Here is a 22,843-nt window from a genome sequence, read left to right as displayed (position 1 = left end):
GGACGTGCGTGGACTCCTTCCTTTTGACAGGGCTCGTTCGGTCAGGTGGGGACTATAAGCTAAGGAAGGAAGCCAGGAGCTGATACCGAAATAGATTGTTGTGTGCGCTGTGTGGATCCATCCGGAGGAGAGGAGAGAAACCAAACACAGGGGTTCGCATGGCGCCGTGGGGACCGATGCGGTGCGAGGAGGGAGGCTGCTGAGTGGAGTGGCTCAGCACAGATCTGGATCCACCACCGGCAGGCAGCAGCCAGGGCTTTGTTATTATTATCATCACCCCCGACATATTCCACACAGGTAAGACTAGACCCCCATCCATCCATCCATGCCCTCCTCCCCTCCCCGGCCGTCCCTCCTCCATGGTGCTGTGTGTGTGTGTGTGTGTGTGTGTGTGTGTGTGTGTGTGTGTGCGTGCGTGTGCGTGAGAGAGAACGAAAGGCATGTTCGAAAATATAGGTAGAATCGCGGAACCGATCATCATCACACCAGGGGCGTAGGCAGCGGTAGGCGAACGAGGCGACCGCCTACCAACTGAGAAATGATCTGGCAAAAAAAAAAAAAAAAAATCTCCAAAAAAAAAAAAAAAAAAAAAAAAAAGTCTCTTATTTCCATTGTGTAAAGGCCTGACTGGGCAGTAGGCCTACAGTGTGGAGAGGACCATAGGCCTATAGAATGTCGCTCAACCAGTTCCATTCATTGACTAGTAGGCGGCCTGGCCATTGAGAAAGTGTTACCCTTTTAGAGATATGTAAATTTGGGCTGCCGGGCTATTTAACTCAAGTCGCAACAACAGAGACAATAACACACTGAACAAAGTCCATTCTGCTTTCCTCCTACCTGTAGGATATCCTCTGTTCCAAATGAATAAAGTCCTTAATGTAGTAGGTAAACAGCTTCCAAACACAATACGTGATCATTGTGTTGTTTAAATCCAGCACTGCTGGATTAAGAATTGACATCTTGTTGTCTCTCCAGCTGTAGCATATTAAAACTCATTAAGCAAGCCTCTTCCATAAATGTAAGGCCCATTCCCACTGGGCCAGATAACAGATAAAAAATATATCTATAATATCTACCACAGATAGAAGTACCTGTGGCAAATATCTGTGCATGGTAGATATATATATTTTTTTATCTGTATCTACCATCCACTTTGAATGGAAAAATATCTAAAGAAAGAGTTTTTTTTATCTGTTATCTGGCCCAGTGGGAATGGGCCTTAAATAAAAAATAAAATGTATTTCATTAAAGGAGTAGTTCACTCTCAAAATTATCGATATTTTCAAGCTCAAGCCCCGCCGCATGTTGTTGTGAGCCATGTATTTTAAGGGACACAAGTTTACTTTGAACTAATTTAGCTAGTGTTGTAATCACAAGTTGAAATAGGCCTATATGTCACTATTTGGGAGCAATGTTTGCCTTGTTTGTAATGCTCCATACTGTGCTTTTTGAAAGGGGGGGGGGGGGGGGGGGGGTTGGCATTTCGCCTACCAAAATTTAATTCCTGGCTACGCCCCTGCATCACACAACATCATCACGTCCAGCGGCGTCAGTTCAGCAAAAGCTAAGGTATGGCAACATGACTGGTGGTGTTGCGCGCGTGCAACACACCAGTCATGTTGCCATACCTTAGCAACAGGCACGATTACAGTACATTTTATTATTGTCCCCCCCCCTGTAGCCAAGGTATGGCAGCTGCCATAGCTGGCCAATTGCCATACCCAATTGACGCCTCTGATCACGTCTACTATGGACGGCGTCGCTTGCCGACAGGAGCGGACCTTCCTTCGAGATAATACAACCGCGCGCCGCCCCGGTTCCTCATGTCGGCGAGCGACACCCTCCTCGTGCGTCTAAAACTGACGCTTATTTATTAGGCCTCTGTGAGGAGCGTTATTGTCGTGGTTCTGCTGGGGGACGTTGGCTAGAAATCCTTGCTCACGACAGTGGCTTCTTCTTTGACAGCCATTGTTTACAAAGACGTCACCCCCCCCCCCAAAAGCTCTACCACCAGGGCATTTAAACGGGCTCTTATAGGCTATATATCCTGATATATGGCGTGTGTATGTATACACGTTAAACATTTACATTGTCTCCCATCTGTAGTTGTCAGAGGAATTACGTAAGCCCCTGGACGTCAGCAAAGTCTCATGTTATTGTTTTTTCCTCTTCTGTGTGTAGCCAGCCAGCCAGGCTATAACCGCAGCGTTCAACCATTATTGTGTCTGTCTGTCTGTCTGTCTGTCTGTCTGTCTGTCTGTTATAGTCTGTGTCTGCCCAAAAGTCTGCAAAAACAGCACCTGCTCATAGACATTGAATGTACCATGCTTGTCATACAGTAGGCTTAGGCTATCAGCTCAAAACCATGACTAGCCATTTCGGCCTAGGCTGTTGTTGCAGCACCTGCTGCTCCGGGTTGGGGGGGGGGGGGGGGGGGGCATGCAAGCCGAGAATCCAGGTGAAACAGTCTCCACTGACAGCTGCTGTTAAGGTTAATACGGGGTTATTGTCAGCAAAACACAAGGACCGACTTGCTGACCACCTCTTTCCACTTCCCATGGAATCTCGAAGCCTGGCAGAAGTTGCTGACACTTGCAGCTGTTTTGGGTGAAATGTCCCTTTAAAGCTGCTGCCACCAAACCTTTATGGTTATGTTACAACAGTAGAACAAGTCACATGTTTAGTGTTGCTTAGTATTAGATTGAGGCCTATTGTTCTCCCTACCGTCTAGACGTGTATGGCTGAATAAGTGAGCTCGGGCAGTGTGACATTCCCACTAGCCTTTGCTCTGACCGGCCTTGAGTTTACCACTGCAATAGGCAGTATTTGATTGTTGGAAGGCCCAGTGTGAGCCCTGTGGGACACTGGAGCACCCCGCAGGGTAAATTCTTAAAAATGTCATTGGAAAAGAGCAACAATTTCAGTCTTTCAGAAGGTTTGTTGTTCATTTTCTGCCTTGCGCCCTAACCAGTAAAACCAGCAAAGAGCACAACATAGCCTCTTAATTGTTATGAGGTGGTTTCCCCGGACATAAATGAAACCATGTCTTATCTTTGTTTTTTTTTGTTATTGTTCCAGTCCATTCTACTTACATAGATAATTGAGTTATTACATTTTTTTAAATATATTTTCTATTAGGTTTTTATACAATTCTTATCCATTGCTAAACCCAATACTGAAATCACCCCTTCTTCTCTTCTTGTCCAGTTCCACATTGTTAGGTGGTGGTGCATCCTCTTCCTTGTCCCTCCTCCTCCTCCCCACTGTCCTTCCATCCATTCGTCCGCCATGTCGCAAGGCCAGAACTTCCTCCCCAAGTTCCTGTTTGTGTCCAACCTGCTGAAGGCGGTAAAGATCCGCCAGCGTGTTCCCAACGACGTGGTGAAGCCGGCGGCCAGCGGGGGCCTGATGCACCACCTGCGGGGTATGCATCGCTACACCCTGGAGATGATTGCCATGAACCACTTTCCGCAGGCCTTCCGGGAAGTGGTGCAGGCCGCCATCCTGGACCGCGCCATGCAGGCCTCCCTCGAACAGGAGAAGAAACTCAACTGGTGCCGTGAGGTAAAGAAGATGGTGCCCCTGCGCACCAATGGTAAGACCACTGGCGTTGTTTTGTTATTTTATTTTGTAGTTTGAAAGCAAGGGAAGGGCCTCTTAATGTTTATGGTGGAATGATACTAAAGCACTCCGCTTTCTCCAATCTTCTCTTGGTCAGAGCATACTTTGCGGTGACTTTTTGTGATGTTTATGTGGTACTAGCTTACCACTAATGCCTTAACCTGTTCGGACCATATACGATAGTGTGCTTCTGAAGCCACATTAATTATTTTATTGGGGATTTTAGATTCTAGGTCAACAAAATGGAATTTCCTTAGAAGATGTATCTCTGGAACATTGCTTAAGAACCCAGATGTAATATTTTTTCATCAGCAGTAAGTGTTGTCTGGGCTGCGGGTTTCTGTTCCTCTCATCTACAGTTCTGCTCTCGGGTCCAGTGGAGCTAGCTGTGAGTCAGGGGTACTCGCAATGCAAATTTACACCGGATATTACTCATGACCCACATTACTGTAAATGACAGTGAATGGGGTGCAAAGGGTTCCACTTTCGCAAACACTCATTTAGTAGCCCCCCCAGACAACACAAAACATTTTAGTTCAGTCACCCCGTTGCTAAGTCATGTTTTCTGTTGCGTGGACGTCATAAGGTGGGAACATCCCGCGGTGGACAACCATTTCAACCTGTTGATTTCTGATCAGAGCCATGCTGGGAAATTCTCAGGCATCGCCCAGCAGGGCCTGTGTTTACTGTCGACTGTTTCAGACTCTGTTTCCACCAGGTTACATTCACAACCAGATTGGGGTTAGTCCCCTTTCCTTGGCTTATGTCTGTGCACACGTGCGAGTGTGGGAGAATGTCAGCGGATTGTCACTCGACACATTCTTGCCACTTAGCCAGATGTCTTTGCCTGTCTGTCTGTCTGTCTGTCTGTCTGTCTGTCTGTCTGTCTGTCTGTCTGTCGGCCGGCCTGTCTCTCCTCATCACTGCATGTAAGTCTGGCCATCATGTTGTGGTTTAAGCCTGATTCATACTTTGTTGTATGGCGATGTCACTTGCGACACATTTTGAGCTTGTAGATCCTTGCTTGTAGATAAATTAAGCTTTAGCCTAAACCTCAACTAACCAACCGTTGTAGGCTACTGTAGTTCACTTGCATTTCCAGAGAACAAACTTATCTCGCTGTGTCACAGTTGATCAATGATTAGACGTTGCTGTGTAATAAATGCGAGGAACAATTCTACCTATCTGGGCGGTCCTAGACGAAGGCATTAGAAGAGAATAGTCGTCACCCATAGCATTAACCACAGAGGTAGGCCGTTCAAACCCTGTTCAAGTCACAAAAGGTTTGTGACAAAACCTTATTATCTATCATACAATGTTCCACAGATAGTAGATAATACTGTTAGTGTACACTGTGCCGTTGAGGAGCTTTTTGTACAGGAAAAGATAAATGAGTCTGTTTCCACTTCAGCTTAAATATGTCTGATTTCATATTCTATTTGAAATGCTATTTGGAGGGTTTTGCAATGGTAACTTCTGAAGTAATGACTTGGGAGTTGCTATTAGACATATACATACGCATCACTCACACACACACACACACACACACACACACACACACACACACACACACACACACACACACACACACACACACACACACACACACAAACACAAACACACCCCTGGTTCCCCTTCAGGAAGATCTCTGACTGATTACAAATTCCCAGCCTCTACTGGCAGTAGCATGGATGGAATTATCTGTCTCACAGTGATGATGTCATCATTTGATGACGTCATAGAGATGAGACAGCATTTAGAGCCGTCTGGAACTCCGAAGGACCCAGACGTGACTTTGAACAGAGGAAGGACGAGACAGAAACACACTGCACATTGGACCGACTGCTGCTGAGTCACTGGAACACACGCACGCACGCACGCACACAATAACATTGGTGACAACTGGACAGTAGGAGGGACAGAGCTATAGATGACCAGAGACACGTAAACACAAGACACATTATCTGTCAATCAATGAATCAATCAAGCAAGCAAGCAACACTTGCAACCCCAAAACCGATTCTCTAGTTATTATACAATGTAATTCAATATGTGGCTTAGGTTGGAGCCTTTAAGATTTTTAAGATTCCGATTCCTTAAAGGTTCCCTTTAATGACTCCTATGTATATTAAAAAATATACCCCCCCCCCCCCCCCCCCCCCAAAGAAAAACTATCTATATATACTATATATAGATAGTGGGGCGATATGTGGAGCGGCATAGCTCAGGGGTAGAGAAACCGTTATTAGAGAACAAAGGGTTCCCAGTTCGAAACCGGGCTCCCCCTGAGTTAATGTCGAAGGGTCCTTGGGCAAGACTCTGAACCCCACATTGCTCCCGGTGAGCAGGTTGGTGCCTTGCATGGTTTCCTCCGCCACCGGTGTATGAATGTGTGCGTGAATGGGTGAATGTAATGCACAATCTCTGTAAAGCGCTTTGGATAAAAGCGCTATATAAATGCACCATTTACCATTTACTATAATTTACCAAATCTGTGTGTGTCTGTCACCCTGTCTCGGCGTAACTCGGAAAGCGTCCAGCCTGTCAAAAAGCCATGTGTGTCTCATATGATCCTAAGATGTTCGGTACCAAATGGCATTTGGACGGATTTGTTAACCTGAGCCGTCGGCTACACTGATTGGTGTGTTGAATGTTTGTGACGAATGGAACAACTTATTTCCAACCTACACTTAATTATAATTTGTGATATTCACAAATGAAATCACACTATGATTGTAATTGTATACCAGACCTGAAGTTCACATACTGTACCAGCTCTGACAGCAAAGTTTGCATAAAAAGAGGTTGTGACTGTATGATAAACACTGTATGATAAACCGGTTCCAAATGTCATGGAACCGATTTCGGTTCGTCGATATTGGATCCGGTTCCTCCAGTTCCAGATCACGACTGCAATAAAGGATAATTATCACTGTTAAACTTCATACTAACCCACAGTGTTCTATTTGCCATCTGAAGGAAACATAAATAACACATGAATTTGTGCTGATCACAGCACTCATCGGCACACATTTAATTCCTCCCACAACCCACCTTTAAGTGGAGGCTAAGACTTTGAAGAACAAGGGCTCTGACCCCCTTACCATGAAAGCCAAAACTGCTTCCAGCTGTCCCCCCTCACAGATGGATCCGGAATAAATGAACGTCCTCTTCTTACTGAAACGGCGCGTTGTTGAAACTGTCAGCATCTCGTGTCCTGAATGTTTAGGGCACATCTGTGGGTTTTTCCCAAGTAGCGTCCCATGTCTGTCATGTGTCCCCAACAAGCAGGAATTGTTCAGTTACAATGTATTGCCTCTACGCAGTACGAGAGAGGACACGTGCACATGCTCATACAACGCCATAATCTTCTTCCCGATGACGCATGCAGAGGACATGACACTTGATTAATTGAGGTTAGCAGATCCTTTAACAAGGAAAGTACGTACAGTACAGCAAAAGTTTTTTCTTTTTTTACTCGTAATTAAGTAGCACATAAATTAGATTGATAAACCTCTGAATAAATCTCCCTATGGAATCTTTTTTTAAGTGAATTAAAAACATTTCCTGTCTGGGTAGCCAGGAAGAAACATGATAAATGAGAAACATTTCTTTTTTTTTTTTTTTGCCAGTTTGCAAGTTTCCCCTCACATCACATATTTACATTTGGAGAAGCAACGGCTCCTTGGGCTTGAAAAAAACCCTGATATTTCAGCTCTTCTAGTTGTAACATTCTGTCTCATTCAAGTCTCACTACTCATCAATAGGTCACGCCCTAGACGGACTCATTGGCAAGGATACAAGGCCAAACACAGGTCTGTCTTTGAGACAGTAGCAGACAAAGAGGGATGGGGGGGGGACAACGTGAGACACACGTCTGGAGTCGTGTCATTCAAACCCATTGCATTGCATGCGTTAGTTGCGTTACGTGCTTCCTGGTGACGAGTAGATGTGGGATTGAGTCTGGTCTCATACTGGCAGACCAGCAGGAAGTTTACCAGGTAGCCAGAGAGAGGAAGTGTCTATATTTAGACTGTTGGTTCCCGCAGACCAGCTTTCATGTCTGCTTGACAGTTAGCTCAGTTTGGATCCAAAGGCCTGGGGAGCAGGATGGGTTTTAGGATAGGCATACACTGTGTGTGTGTGTGTGTGTGTGTGTGTGTGTGTGTGTGTGTGTGTGTGTGTGTGTGTGCGTGCGTGCGTGCGTGCGTGTGTGCGTGCGTGTGTACACATGCATGTGTACATGTTACCTACATGTATATGTGTGCGCGTAGCGCGTATTGTTCTTGATATAAGGATCGTCCCCCCCTCCCCCCTCTTTGTTAAAGGTGATGCAACAGCGCCCAAAAGGGACAAGATCTGGCTAGTCTTAAGACACAGAGATGGATGTTTGTTCTTTTTGCACAGTGGACGGTTCCTTTAACTGGCAGAAAGCAGTCATATTACTGTATCTCTCACCACAGATAATGTTAAGTAGAGAGAGGAAGAGGGGGAAAAAAGGCAGAACAATAGGGCTTTTCACATTGTACTGACACCAGGATTAACTGAACTTTCATAGCTATAGTCTAACTTTGCTCTTAGTGCCATGAGCCAAATATACAGTAAGTTCATAATGAAGAGGCCTGGTGCTTAACTGTGTAGCCCAAGCTGTTGGTTATTTCTAACTCAACAGATAAAAGAGCGATCTGTATTTTTAGCTTTCAGCTAAATCTTAGACTTGGCCTCAGAATAACACAAAACCCTGGGCTAGGAGACAGTGCTGGCATTAAGCACTAACGTCAATTGCTGGGAAGACAGATAGGAGAACGCACACATGAGAGAACACAAAGCTCGATTCATAATATCGACCTCGACGGGTGTGTGTACCTTTCAGGTGTGTGCCATGTGCAGGGGCGTCACAAGGGGGGGAAAAGTGGGACTGAGTTACTAGGGCCCAAGGTGGAGGGGCTTTAATTATTTTATACTTTAGCTATTGCAAAATAGCTGATCGAGCTTGAAGATCTGCTATTTTTGAAAAGTCGTGAAAATGTGTGCAAATCTTTGAATATATAATTTTTTTAAGCGAACTTTTGTAACTCAAATTTTGATTCTGGGGGGTTCCCCAGAACTAAATATTTTGAGATGGGGGGTCCGTGGCCCTTGATATATCAATTGGGGGTCCTTCACATGACAAAGTTTGAGCACCACTGACATAGAAATCTAGGTTTTTCCAAAAAAGTTAGGTTTTGAAAAGAATTGCACAAATTTTCTTTTTTTGGAGCGGTGAAAGCGCTCCCAATAGACAGGTATGTCTGTGGCTGGCTGGCTATGTGGCTGGCTGGCTATGTGGCTGGCTGGCTGGCTGGCTATGTCTGTAGCCTGGCAATACCTCTAGTGGCCACACACAACACACATGTTAAAGGAGGGGCGCTGTTTAGCAGGCCAGGCACACTCAACACACACACACACACACACACACACACACACACACACACACACACACACACACACACACACACACACACACACACATGCACGCACGCATGCACGCACACAGATCTAGAACACATAGAATGTAAAAATATAGATCTAGAACAAAAAATCTAAAACATAGATCTAGAACACAGCACTTCTTAAACAATGTACTTGTACAGTAAGGTAAAGTACAGTAAGGCATAGTAGAGTAAGGTAGAGTACAGTAAGGTACAGTACAGTGAGGTACAGTACAGTAAGGTACAGTACAGTACAGTAAGGCACGGTACAGTGTACGGTACAGTGAGGTACAGTACGATACAGTAAGGTACAGTACAGTAAGGCAGTACTGACAGACAGGAACAGATTGAGAAGGGCATTGTTGTGCAGACTAGACACACACACACACACACACACACACGCACACACACACACACACACACACACACACACACACACACACACACACACACACACACACACACAGGGTATAGCTTCTCAGATTCACCGCTCCACTTCGAACCGAGGTTTGATTTTTCCAAAAATAGCAGATCTACAAGCTCGCAGTGCGGCACTCTGTGCCATGCTGTGAGCTTGTACCGGTATATCTGCTATTTTTCAATAGTTAAAGCACAAAATAATTGTGCGGGGGCCCGCAGTGAATCCTTGTACCCAGGGCCCAGAATTTGGTGCAACACACCCCTGTGTGTGCCATGTGCATATTGGCATGTCCAGCTTTGTACAGTTGCTACAGGAAGAGAGATAGATAAGACGAGAAATGAATTTAAGAACTTCCTCTTGTGCGTGTTGTATACTGGTTTGCCGGCGATTCTGCGCATACATGTGCGGGGGTCTGTGCACGTATGGCCTGTGTGTGTTTGTATTTAAAATTAAATCTGTTTTCCCCGTAGTCATTAATCAAAGTTTCCATTGGCTGTTGATAGCGTTTGTCAAAGAGACAACATTCCATCCTGTCCAAGTCCCGCCCCTTGTGGAAAGTCCGGGGCCAGCAGAGTGGCATTGATGAGTTGGGATCATAAGGAAGGGGAACACACACACACATACGCACACGCACACACACACGCACACACACACACACACACACACACACACACACACACACACACACACACACACACACGCAAACGCAAACGCGCACACACACACACACACACACACACACACACACACACACACACACTCACACTCACACACATAAACATGTACACACTTACGCACACAAAAGGCAGAACCTAGCTCTGGGAAATTCCTATGTGTTTTAGTGCGGCGGCTGGGTATTTTGGAGCAACACACATACACAGTTTACACACACACACACACACACACACACACACACACACACACACACACACGCTCTCCTGTTTCACAATAACAAAAAGCCCAGCACTGCAACAGGAGACTAAATCAAATTCTGAGCATTTCAGTTGCCGTGCAGACAGCCGATCATGTCTGTGCACTATAATTCAGTAAATTCACACATCTAATCACACAAACACACACGCACGTACGCACGCACACACGCACGCACGCACACACGCGCACACTGCAGCTTAAATATCTCAATGAGCTTGGTTCAGTTATACAATAACTAAAAAGATGTGTTTTCTTTGACACAGAATGAGACCACTCAATGTTAAGGTGCTCAGGGTAGATTCTGAAATTAAGTTGAGCATTGTTTGGTTTTTCAGAGATGCATTTCAGGTAGATTGCGAGGAGTCTTCCGCAGGCCAGGGAGCAGAAATCAGCCTGCATTGTGTGTGGTTTTCGTAGCGTGTGTCGTGTTGGAGATGCGAGCGTCATGGATATTAGTGCAGATACTAGATCGCATATCTGACAACTGGCCGAACACGAACAGCCTGGAAACCCCCAAGCTCTAGTTACTCTTTTGTGTGTACATGTATGCGCATGCGTGTATTTACACTTGTGTGTGTTGTGTTCCCGTTTGCGCGCACGCGCGCGCGCGCGCGCGTGTGTGTGTGTGTGTGTGTGTGTGTGTGTGTGTGTGTGTGTGTGTGTGTGTGTGTGTGTGTGTGTGTGTGTGTGTGTGTGTGGCATGCATTTATCAGTATGGCCTGCTTTATACTTGGTTACGTGCTGGTTGTGCACACCGAAAATAGCAGATCTATAGCTCATCACGTTTAAATCAGGCTTACCTGATTATCTCATGTGCATGCACGCTTAATTTCAGAACTTTTAACCATGCTGCATTTGACCAAGGTACAAAAGATTTGTGACAAATGAAAATATTCATTCTTAGCATACAGTATAGAGTATAACGTGATACAGCTTTGTTGCATTCATTCAATACAGTGTCTGTTTGTGTGTCAGTTGTGGAAAAAGTACTTACATATTTTACAAGTTACAAGTAAAAGTCCAGAATTCAAAATGTAAAAGTATGAAAGTGTTGGCATCAAAATTGACCAAAAGTTCCAAAAGTAAAAGTACAAAATGTTTGAAAATATCATAGTAGATCTACACGCTCACAACGCGTCGCATCACAATGCGTTTTGAGCTTGTAGATCAGCTATTTTCAAATAGCCAAGGTATAAAATGGAGCTAAAGTGGTTCATGTATGTTTTATAATATTATAATTTATATATGCAAAGTAACTAGTAACTTCTCCAATAGATGTAGTAGTGTAAACGTACAATATTTGGATCCGAGATGTAGTGGAGTAGAAGTATTGGAAATTGGAAATATTCAAGTAAAGTACAAATACCTCAAAATTGTACTGAAGTACAGTACTTAAATACTTAGTTACTTTACACAGGGTTCCCGCGGTCATGAAATTCCTGGAAATATTTTGAAATTAGAAAAATATTTTTCCAGTACTGGAAAAGTTTTGGAATTGATTAAGGGTCCTGGAAGGTCCTGGAAAAAATAGCTATGCATTGTCTTTAGTTATTGATTTTGTTAATACCTCTGAAATGACAAATTAAACATGGGCCAAATTGTCAAATATTAGAGGCAGTAATTGTGAAAATAGCCGATCTACATGCTCACAACGCCTCGCAACGCATGTAGATCGGCTACAATAGATCGGCTACAATAGAACAAAATTCCTCAACTTAGTGCTTGTCAGGGTGCCGGGTCCCCAGTTAAAATATGATTACGGTCTGAAAAGGTTGAGAACCACTGGCATACACTACCTGTTTTTAGGCATTGCGTATAGGAGTAAGTGACTTGTTATTGAGCGGAATTATTGTTATAATATATTCTTGGAAATTGGGTTAAATATTCTGGAAAATCTTTGGAAAAGTTTTGGAAATTCATTGGTAAAAATGTGTGGGAACCCTGTAAATACTGTACTTAGTTACTTTACACCACTGTGTGTGTGTCTGTCAACAGGTGATGGGAACTGCTTGCTCCATGCAGCCTCTCAGTACATGCTGGGGGTCCAGGATACAGATCTGGTTCTGAGAAAGACCCTCCATGGGGTTCTGAAAGAGACGGACACAGGCAGCTTCAGAGCCCGGTTCCAGGCCGAGCTGCTCCAGTCCCAGGAGTTCACACAGACCGGGCTTCGCTACACTACCATGGTACGCACTATTTACAACCTTTTTGTCCAATAATTCTAGGTCTGGGCTAGTAGGGTTGCTGAAGTTTCTTTCTGCAACCTGGAGCCACCTTCTGCTCTTTCTGTATTTTATGTGTATTGTACACACCTCATATATATAGGGTTTTGGGGATATTTTAAAGAACAATAGGCTAAAGACAGTGAGGTCGTATATAAAATATGTTGTGGTATGTTTTATTTATTTATTACATTATTTGATGTATTTCTATTATTGTTTATATATAAAAGAATATATAGTGTGGCACAGCCAAGAAAGCGCAATTCTGCACGTTTATGGTCTAACTGTGTGTGTGTGTGTGTGTGTGTGTGTGTGTGTGTGTGTGTGTGTGTGTGTGTGTGTGTGTGTGTGCACGTGCGTGGGTGCGCGTTTCTATGTGTCTCTGGCACAACACTCAGAACTGGGAGGAGGAGTGGGAGAAGATAGTGAAGATGGCGTCTCCCGTCTCCAGTAGCAACGGCCTCCAGTTTGACTCTCTGGAAGACATCCACATTTTCGTCCTCTCCAACATCCTCCGCAGACCCATCATTGTTATTGCCGGTACAGTTAACCCTCCCGCCCCGGTCGTCAAACACTCATAAGCTGCAGCGAACACAGCTTATTTTTTTATGCCTAATTCATACCCCGTCCTATGACCGCGTTGCTCGCCGAAAACATTACGAGAAGAAGTGCCAAGTGCAGACATCTGCATTTCGCACGTGAAGTTGAGATCTGATCTCTGTTCATGGAGGGGATGTATTTTAATGTTGGCCGTAAAAAGTGTTCCGGATAAATAATATCTTGTTACAATAAGATACACGTCGAGGCCAGGTGTGAGGAAGGGCAGAGGGGACCAGCCCCTTGCTTTGTGTTGTGTTATCACTGAATTAGTCATTGTATTGTATTTCACAGCATCCCCTCAAATCCGTTTTGGTTGGCACTTGTTTAGCTCTGTGAACTAGAGACGGGGTCAAAAGATGGAAAAATTCCCCTTGAGCAAGATGAGTTTTTTGGCTCCATGAGATTGTTCTGCACTGATTCAGCGAGCTATAAAATAACCAGAAATATCAGCAATCAATAGGTCTCAAATGAGTAGCCTGACATTTTAAACGTAAATTTTTCAGGAATTTGGAACAGTTTGTCAACCTGTGAGATGACAAGTGTCTTGGCAAAGATAAAAATTAATTAAATGCATTTAAAATTAAATGAAAATGTCAATGTGGCCATTTATATTTTTGTCTGATTTCTTCGTTTTTACATTGAAGTCACCTTTCGCTCACGGTCTGTGTCTGTACCTCTAACAGACCAGGTGTTGAGGAGTATGAAGTCTGGTTCCTCCTTCTCTCCTCTGAACGTTGGTGGGATTTACCTGCCCCTCCACTGGCCGCCCACAGAGTGCTACAAATACCCCATAGTGCTGGGCTACGATTCGCAGCACTTTGCTCCGCTCATCACCATTAAAGACAGTGGACCAGGTAGGAAAACACATTTGTATAGCTGTGTGCGAGAGAGTTGCACCATGGCGTTGTGTGCTTGTAGATCTGCTATTTTCACTAGTTTTGTGCAACAGTCTTGAATGACGAGGCAGGGATTTAATTTATGAAAAAACGTACAGATTTGAAACTTGGAGATACGAGGTTTCTGCCCAACATTGACATTAAATGTATTTAATGTCTGATTTTGGATTAAGATATACCGGTATACTAGAGTGGAAACAGATACCCTGGATTTTAGAACTCTGGAAAACATGGAGGCCTGAAAGTAATTTCAGGCGTTTTCTTTTTTGTAGTTTTCTCATGTTAAATGTGTGCGTTTGTTCCCAGAGATCCGTGCGGTTCCGTTGATCAACCCTGGCCGGGGCGGCTTTGAGGAGCTGAAGGTTCACTTTCTGATGGAGAAGGAGCAGCAGCAGAGAGAAAGGCTGCTCAAAGATTACCTGCAGCTGATAGAAATTCCCGTCATAGGTCTGGGCTATGACGCCACACGCATCATCAATGCTGCACGGTACGTTCCCTGACCCCGTGTATAGTACGACATGCTACAGAGAATGAGTGAAGGAATGATGTAAGATTAAATTGGCCACTGTGTCAATATGGTCAGTTGCACAGTGTGACTCAGTAATGAAGGAAACCCTTTGATTTCCACCCTGTACTTTTCAAGTGGTTTCTGGCAGTGGTTCTCAACCTTTTCAGGCCGCGACCCCCAAAATAATCATATTTTAACTGGGGACCCCCCCAACCTTACGAGCACTAAGAGTTGAGGCATTACATTTTGTTTAACACGGTTCTATTGTGAAAATAGCAGATCTACATGCTCACAACGCCTTGCGTTGCGAGGCGTTGTGAGCATGTAGATTGGCCAATGTTTAATTTGTCATTTTAGAGGTACTAAAAAGTCCTTAAATTGTCACTTGAGAAATTTGCATAATACCCTCTATACACTTAAACCTTATGTTGGTTTGTTTACAGTTGAGTTAGAAAACAATGTTACACATTAAGTTAATCATTTGTGGACCCCCCCCCCCAAAATAATTTGGGGGGTCCCGACCCACAGGTTGAGAACCACTGGTTTATGGGACATGAATCTCAATTAGTGACACAATAGCAATGCGGTGACCCAAACTGTAAGAAATGAATAACAGCTGGAATAATAATGGAAGTTGGAATTGTTGAGTCATAGTTTTAGGTAAATAGTCTCTCTGTCCACCAGACTGGACGAGGGCAACCTCCCCGAGGACATGAACCTGATGGAGGACTACCTGCAGCTGGTCAACCATGAGTACCAGCGCTGGCAGGAGGACAAGGAGCAGGCGTGGGCCGCCCAGCCCCAGCGGCCGCCACCCTTCTCCGTCTCCCAGCTCTCCCTCATCGAGATCCGCTGTGCCACGCCGCGCTGCACCTTCTACGTCTCCGTGGACACGCAGCCCCACTGCCACGAGTGCTTCGAGAAGAGACAGGCCACGCCCACTGGCGGGGCCCGGATAGAGGGGGTGGTGCAGGCGAAAGGAGGTGCAGTGCACGGCGGGGTGCGGGTGATGGGGACGTCCGAGACAGAGGTGAGCTCCCGAGGAGGCCGGAGTAGCAGCCCCCCATCTTCCTCCGGGGGCGGGGCGGTGTTATCGAGTCCCCGCTCTGCCCCGCCGACGGCCCCCAGCCTAAGCCTGTACAGCGAAACCCACGCCATGAAGTGCAAGACACCCGGCTGCCTCTTTACCCTGAGCGTGGAGCACGACGGACTCTGCGAACGGTGCTTCAACTCCAGGCAGACCCACGGACCGCCCGTGACTGGGACAGCTGCTGCAGGACTCCCGGGCCCTAACGGGGCACCTGTGGCCCCCCACCCTGGCCAGGGCCCCGGCTGGAACCAGTGGGGAGGGCGTGAGGCAGAGACGGAGCGTTGCAGCATGTGTAGGCAGGAGGCATTTAGGATATTCAATGGCCTGTGCCCTCCCTGCATGCAGAGGCAGCAAGCACCAGAGAGGGGTGAGCCGCAGCAGAGTAACACAAGGACTGAGGCCTCATCCTCTGCCTGGAACCAGACTAGAGACTCTGAGCGGCCAGTCCTTACCTTAACCCCAGGACATACTTCGGCCTGGCAGACTCCGCTGGCACGGCCCTGTAAAAGGTCTGGCTGCCAGTTCTTCGGGACGCCAGAGAAGTTGGGATTCTGCACTATCTGCTACGTAGACTATCAAACCAACCACCGTAAGTCCTGGAACAAAGAACATAACATTCAAGCTATGTCAAATGCCACACTTTTAAAATCTGAGATTCATAGAAACAGCCACTCTGCACTCCTTCCTGTGGCACATATGCTGTATATATTGCCTCTGTCTTTGACATTATGAATGTTGGTTTCCCTTCCAGACCTGACACCTCCCCCAGCCCCAGTCCAGAGCCGGCATGCTTCAGAGGCAGGCTTCCAGAACGCCATGAGGTGTAGGGGCTCCGGCTGCGGGGCCGTTGGCAAGGCCATGCTGGAGGGCTACTGTAACAAGTGCTACGTCAAAGAGCAAAGCACGCGGCTCAACCAGGCAGCACATCGCACCCCACACTCCCCTCCTCTGGTTATGGTAGGTCTGCCATTCCTTCTTACCCCCAAATGCCCTCTCCTCTCCTTTTGTCATCTATTCTTCTTATGTTTATAACATTTTCTTTCTTTCTTTCTTTCTTTCTTTCTTTCACACAGTATTCCTTTCTGCAACTACATTTTATCTGCCCTAGAAAAACAGGTCCTTCTGTAAGATAACACATTTCTTGGATTCAGTAAACTTCAGGTTGACTAACAACTCCACCCTCTCTCTCTCTCTCCCCTTCTCAGCGGGATAGAGCGACCAAGCCCAGATCATCCCATCAGTCTCAACAGTCCCATCAGTCCCAGCAATCCCAGCAGTCCCAACAGACCCAACAGTCCCAACAGAACCAACAGTCCCAACAGTCCCAAACCCAGTGTCGAAGGAGTGGCTGCAGCAATGTGTCGCCGGGCTGCACGGACCTGTGCCCGGAGTGTCACACGCGAGGCCAGGGCAGGGAGATGGGCCGACGGGCGCAGGCGCCCAAGGAGAAGTCAAAGCAGCGGTGCCGGACGCAGGGCTGCGACCACTACGCCAACCAAGACAAACAGGGCTACTGCAACGAGTGCGACCACTTCAAGCAGATCTACCGCGGGTGACACGCGGCCCACCGCGCCACGCGCGCCACTCAGACGACCATGACAACGTTGCATCGCTAGCACGCTAAGAGCGCGGTTGCTCCTGCACCCCACCCCCCCCCCCCATGCCAGTCAATGCACCTCTGATTACTAACTGACTAACTAACTAGCTAGTGACTAACTAGTAACCTTATGGCCTGAAAATTGAATCTCCTCCATGTAGAATGTGAAGACAGCGTGTGTGTACATGGGGGGAGTGAGTGAGTGTGAGTGTGTGTTTTGTGTGTGTGTGTGTGTGTGTGTGTGTGTGTGCATTTGCAGTAGACTTGGCCTCCAGAATACCTCTTCGTGCAATTATCATCATCTGACCTGCGGTGTACAGTCACAGGGTGAGAGGTTTGGCTACGTGACAAAGCAACTGACTTAACTCTTGTGTACAGTATATGTATTTAGAGGTACGTAGCGGACCGTGCCGGACAAAATGATTGTATGTTGACATGAAAAGCATCTGACATTGCTTTCTAGACCACAGCCAAGGATTCTATACCCCCTGTCTGTCTCTGTCTGTCTGCCTTCCTACTGTACCTATCTATCTAATTGTCTGCCTGTCTAGCATTCACTCTATAGTGTGAGGGACACAGAAGCAAACGAACCGAGCTGAATTTGGCCAAAAACTGACAAAAACTGGATGACATTACTTTAAACTGTAATGTTTGCTTAAGTCTGCCTGGACTGATAAAATGCCCTACAGTTGCATCCAAGTAGTTGGATACTTGAATCAGGCTGGCATGATTAATGTATCCCAGAGAATTGTTTGAAAGGATTTCAGGTGGTGTTCACCACCTTTAGGCTTAGGCACTAAATTCAAACAATCAGTAAAGTTAATCAATAAAAAGAAACCAAAACTACTTTGAAATGAAATGACTTTGAAATTATTACTTGTTTATTAGTCATTAAATCTGGGGTTTATTTTTAGTTGCTTTGCCAGAAAAGGTTGATTTTTAGTGTAGGATTATGGCCCAGGATTAAACATTTTCCAGTTCAATTCAGAAAGTGAAAATTTTATCCCAAATGCAAAAAAAAAAGAAAAAACCCGAACCGCCATTGTGAGAAAGCTTGAATTCGGTAAATTACAGTGAAGGAATTGAAAGGGTGGAGTGCGGAAGCAATATGGAATGTGCAGAGTGGCCATGGTGTCTGCAATCAGCGTGAAACAGACAGGGCAGACTGCTGCTAGTTTTGGTGCTACATCCATGTACAGAAACACAAGCCTCTTCATTATTGTAGCCAACGCATGTGGCGTTGTGAGCAAAGACAAGGCAGAGAATACAGTAGAGGTAGGACTCTTTCTTTTTCTTACCCTCCCACCTCCCTCGCTTCCTCCTTTCTCCCAACTCTCCCGGAAAACGGATATGTTGCCTTGGTTGTTGTCTTCCTGTTCACTTTCTGTTGACCACTGAATCACCTACAGACACACACATTTACACACGCATAGTGCATGCATACATACACCAACACACACGTGCATGCGGGTGCACACACACACACACACACACACACACACACACACACACAGGCACGTGCACACATAGACATCAAAGTGGGCTTTAGCCTCTGCCCTTGTAAAAAGTGCCCTCTCCAAACCATGGATGCAGTTTTTACTATGGTGAAAGAAATACAAATGCCCTCTTTCCAAGCTGTACCTGAAGGCAGCATTCAAGAGAATTGCCTTGTCCAAACTCTCCTAAACATGAATGCAGCATCTTATGTTGAAATAATTGCCCTCTTTGTGTAGAAATCCATGCTGTTATGCCACATCTCCAGTATTCACTTGATTATGCTTAGTTCAGCGTGGTATCAAGTACCAAAAATAGCAGACCTCCAAGCTCACAACGCATTGCAGCGCGACGCGTTGTGAGCTTGGAGCTCTGCTATTTTTGATATTTTCACCATATTTTTAGAAATTTCAGCCCCTGCCTCTCGAACATTCTCTGCACGTCCCTGCACGCACACACACACACACACACACACACACACACACACACACACACACACACACACCGATGTTGTCGCTGTCAGCAAAGGATAACCAGAAGGGATAAACAAAATAATGATACGAGCAGCCTTGCCGCCACACACACACACACACACCTCTGTACGATTGTAAAGCCCCACTGCAGCAGTGTGTGATTAGAAGGTAAACAAATAAACGAGGAACGCACCCTTTCCTTCAGCTCTGTCCCTCTGAACGTACCACGCCGACCATTTTCAAACGCTCAGACAGCAATCCCTGTTGCCTGCTCTGGCTGACCTATGTCTTATCTGAATGTGTTTTTTGTGCTGCTGCTGCTTCCTACAGCACAGTCTCGAGGCTGATGATCCTCTATCAGCTTTGCCTTCAAGTAGTGTTTGAAATCCTATGGACCCCCCCCCCCCTCTCTTTACACAAAATGCTTTGTGAATACGGATCAGCATTGTAGGACCTTTGAACCCCGATGCCTCATCTCTAGTACACACACAAGTCAAATCCTCAGTGTTCCTTTAACTCTGAGAGTTCACAAATGTAACCAAATGGACCCGAGGGTCCATTTGGTTACATTTGTGAACTCTCAGATGTATTCTGAGGATTTTACTGTGCACATGCACACAGAGCACATGCACACGTCACGTGTCTGAAATGTGCCAAACTGACATTCCTGTTTTCTTTTTTTTCTTTTTTTCCTTTTTTTTAGTTTTTTCTTGTTTGTTTTTGTTTCAGATTTTAATATATTTGAATATGTTTTGGTTTTGTTCCTGCCAAAAACAACTGACATGTGCCATCTTCTACCAAACAGTTGTCACCTCCTTAAGAAATGGTCAGCCTAGACCATTCTAGAGAACTAACTGCTGTGTAGATAGACATGGAGCCATAGATAGACTATAGCCTGATTTATATTTAGATGCGTGCCAAAAATACCTATAAGCTCACAATACGTTGCATCATGATGCATTGTAAGCTCATAGATCGGCTATTATCGGTATGCGATGCTGGCACGCAAAAAAGTATGCATCAAGCATATCTCTCTACACAATGCGCAACTTTAAACCAGGGCCCTCTCAATGCCTTCTCATGCAGTGTACCCACCCAACAAGAGTTTCAGACTTGCAGAAGTTGTCCAAACAAGTATAGATATTTGTAGCAACTAGTCTACATTGAAAACACAAAAACAGAACCTAAATGAAATCATAAATTCAACTCAGATCTTGTTCTTCTTTGACAAGCGCTTGGTTGTAGACAGATACCTAGTTGCCTACACAGTAAAATGCTCAGTGTTACTCTTGAGAAAAGAATGCAAAGAGTTACATCAACATTTTACTGCGTACCTATGGCTCTGCTTAGAAATGTGTAGACAAAAATGGGCTCTCGCTCTGCCTTTTTTGTTCAGCTGTATCACCAGCTGTCGGGCCCAGCCCAAGCGCCGACAGCATATTATGTAGATCTCTCTGTGTGCTTTAATCACCTCTAGACAAACCTTAATCAATTAAAAGGCCAATTAGCGGTCGACTCTTTAAGCCTATCCTCCCTTAAAGTTTTGGGAACGGAGCAGTGTGGGGATGTGACTGGGATGGCGTCACAGAGTTGCACATGACTTCTTGTCTCGACTGCCGTGGCAGTTAGGATCGGTACTCTTGACTCGCTCTGGTGGATAGTCCAGCGGTTAAAGACAGAATGTCAGCGTTTGAAAGCAGGTGTCACGATAAAAAAAAAGAAAAAGAAAAGAAAAAAACAACGTGGAAAATGGCGTGGAAGTTTTCTTTTATGTGAACTTTGAAACGATAGGGTATTGTATGAAAAAAAAGCCTTGTTTTATTTGTTAAGTATTTATTCATATCAAAATATTATCTGTATTGTGTGATTCAATAATTATTTATATGTTGTCCTGAAATGAATTATTTTTATTAAGAAATCAGAAATTTGCCTCGTGTGGTTCTTCTGTGGTTCTGTGCGTGCGTGCGTGCGTGCGTGCGTGCGTTTGCATGAATATTGGGAGGGGTGCGAGAGAGTGCTTCAGTTAACCCAGTTTCTGTTTACATTTTTCGCTTTTAACAGATTAAGGCCTTTTTAATTAGACATTATTTTAGTTCAGAATCTTAGAATAGAATAGGAAAAAAAAAAGAAACTCCAAGGTAGGTGAATCCTTATTCTAGCCACTGTAAATGTTTTGTGTATCTGTGTTACCACAGAATGTGTGTCAGAGTCAGCCATGCTTGTTACACTAGGATACATGCATGCACACCACACACACGCACGCACACACGCACGCACGCGCGCGCACACACACACACACACACACACGCACACACACACACTCACACAAAAGATTTCAACATTGCACTCATATTACAGCATCTCCTCACTGCCTCATGCTATGTGTTGCCTAACACTAGTTCTGCTGAGAGGCCGTGGCACAGTCTGTCTCCAGAGTAGGACACTAAACCCTCATTTATACTTCATCATACGACCGTGTCACTGAGTACAACTGAGGCCAAGGGGTAGGCAACCTTCTTTTGTGCGCATGATCACTCCAATGATTTTCCAATGGTGTGATCATCATCACCCAGTGCCAGACAGTGAAAACCACCTTTGTTTTTTATTATTATTATAGACTGCTTATTAGAATAATACAAGCATATCGTCGTTGTCGGGTGGAAACCTTGTATGTCCAAGACCGTTCGTTTTGTATTTATCATTTTTAAAATTTAAAATTTATCATTTTAAAAATGAACTAAACTAGTGAAAATAGCAGATCTACAAGCACACAACGCCTCGCGGTGCGAGGCGTTGTGTGCTTGTAGATCGGCTGTTTTCACTACTTTTGTGCGACAGCCTTGTATGATGAAGCAGGGCTTTACTTGGTGAAAAAACGTACAAATTTGAAACTTGGAGATACGAGGTTTCTGCCCGACAGTGACGATTTACATAAGTCAATCATTTTATAATAAAACCTAACAAAGAATGAGTCAATTTAACCACATGAACCCTAGTGTCCCTATTCTGCAGTGAATATTCAGCAAAAATAGCAGTTCTACAACCTTAGCAAAGATAATAGTGTAGAAGGAAAAAAGGAGGGGGCCTAGTTCAGACCCCTGGGGCTCTCTGGTCAGCTAGACTTTAAAATATGAATAATAAAGGCAAGATTAATTCAATCTGCGATGAAAATTACGTGGGTTGTTTTTGGTTCTCAATTGATCACCTCATTAGCCTTATCTGATCACATGGTAGATCAGAAAGAGGTGGTTTCCCAGAGTTAAAAGTAGCAATGCCACTATGCAAATACTCTGTTACAAGTAAAAGTCTTGTATTAACATTTTGACAAGTACAACAATATTGGCAGTATCAAAAGTGATAATACTCAAACATTCTTTTTTTAATGATATTTCAATATTTGTCAAAATTGGGGCTTTCAAGCTATTCCACACCCGTTACAAACCTCACACTGTATTTATAAGGTATCTGCTCCTCACAATCACACGTCCCTGCAATTTCAATTAATGTCTTAATTGAT

At 44.9% G+C, this 22,843-nt stretch overlaps 1 protein-coding gene across 2 annotated transcripts; it reads left to right on the top strand.

The window, feature by feature from the left end:
- On the top strand, positions 1 to 20,633 carry tnfaip3 (tumor necrosis factor, alpha-induced protein 3). Of its 2 annotated transcripts, XM_080741011.1 has the most exons (9): positions 1 to 297; positions 3,208 to 3,595; positions 12,442 to 12,632; positions 13,067 to 13,208; positions 13,952 to 14,122; positions 14,471 to 14,651; positions 15,357 to 16,351; positions 16,514 to 16,719; positions 16,968 to 20,633. In XM_080741011.1, exons 2-9 carry the CDS (start codon positions 3,289 to 3,291, stop codon positions 17,316 to 17,318), a joined length of 2,544 nt encoding a protein of 847 aa, XP_080597137.1. In that variant the 5' UTR covers positions 1 to 297; positions 3,208 to 3,288; the 3' UTR covers positions 17,319 to 20,633. The 2 variants fall into 2 exon arrangements, with proteins under 2 accessions (XP_080597137.1, XP_080597138.1); XM_080741012.1 differs by lacking the exon at positions 1 to 297 and having other exon boundaries at positions 3,515 to 3,564.
- Positions 20,634 to 22,843: the final 2,210 nt, after the last annotated feature.

This window comes from Nannobrachium achirus (genome assembly GCF_963921795.1).
Source record: "Nannobrachium achirus genome assembly, chromosome: 13".
Taxonomy (NCBI): Eukaryota; Metazoa; Chordata; class Actinopteri; order Myctophiformes; family Myctophidae; genus Nannobrachium; species Nannobrachium achirus.
This window is presented reverse-complemented; position numbering and strand designations above follow the sequence as displayed.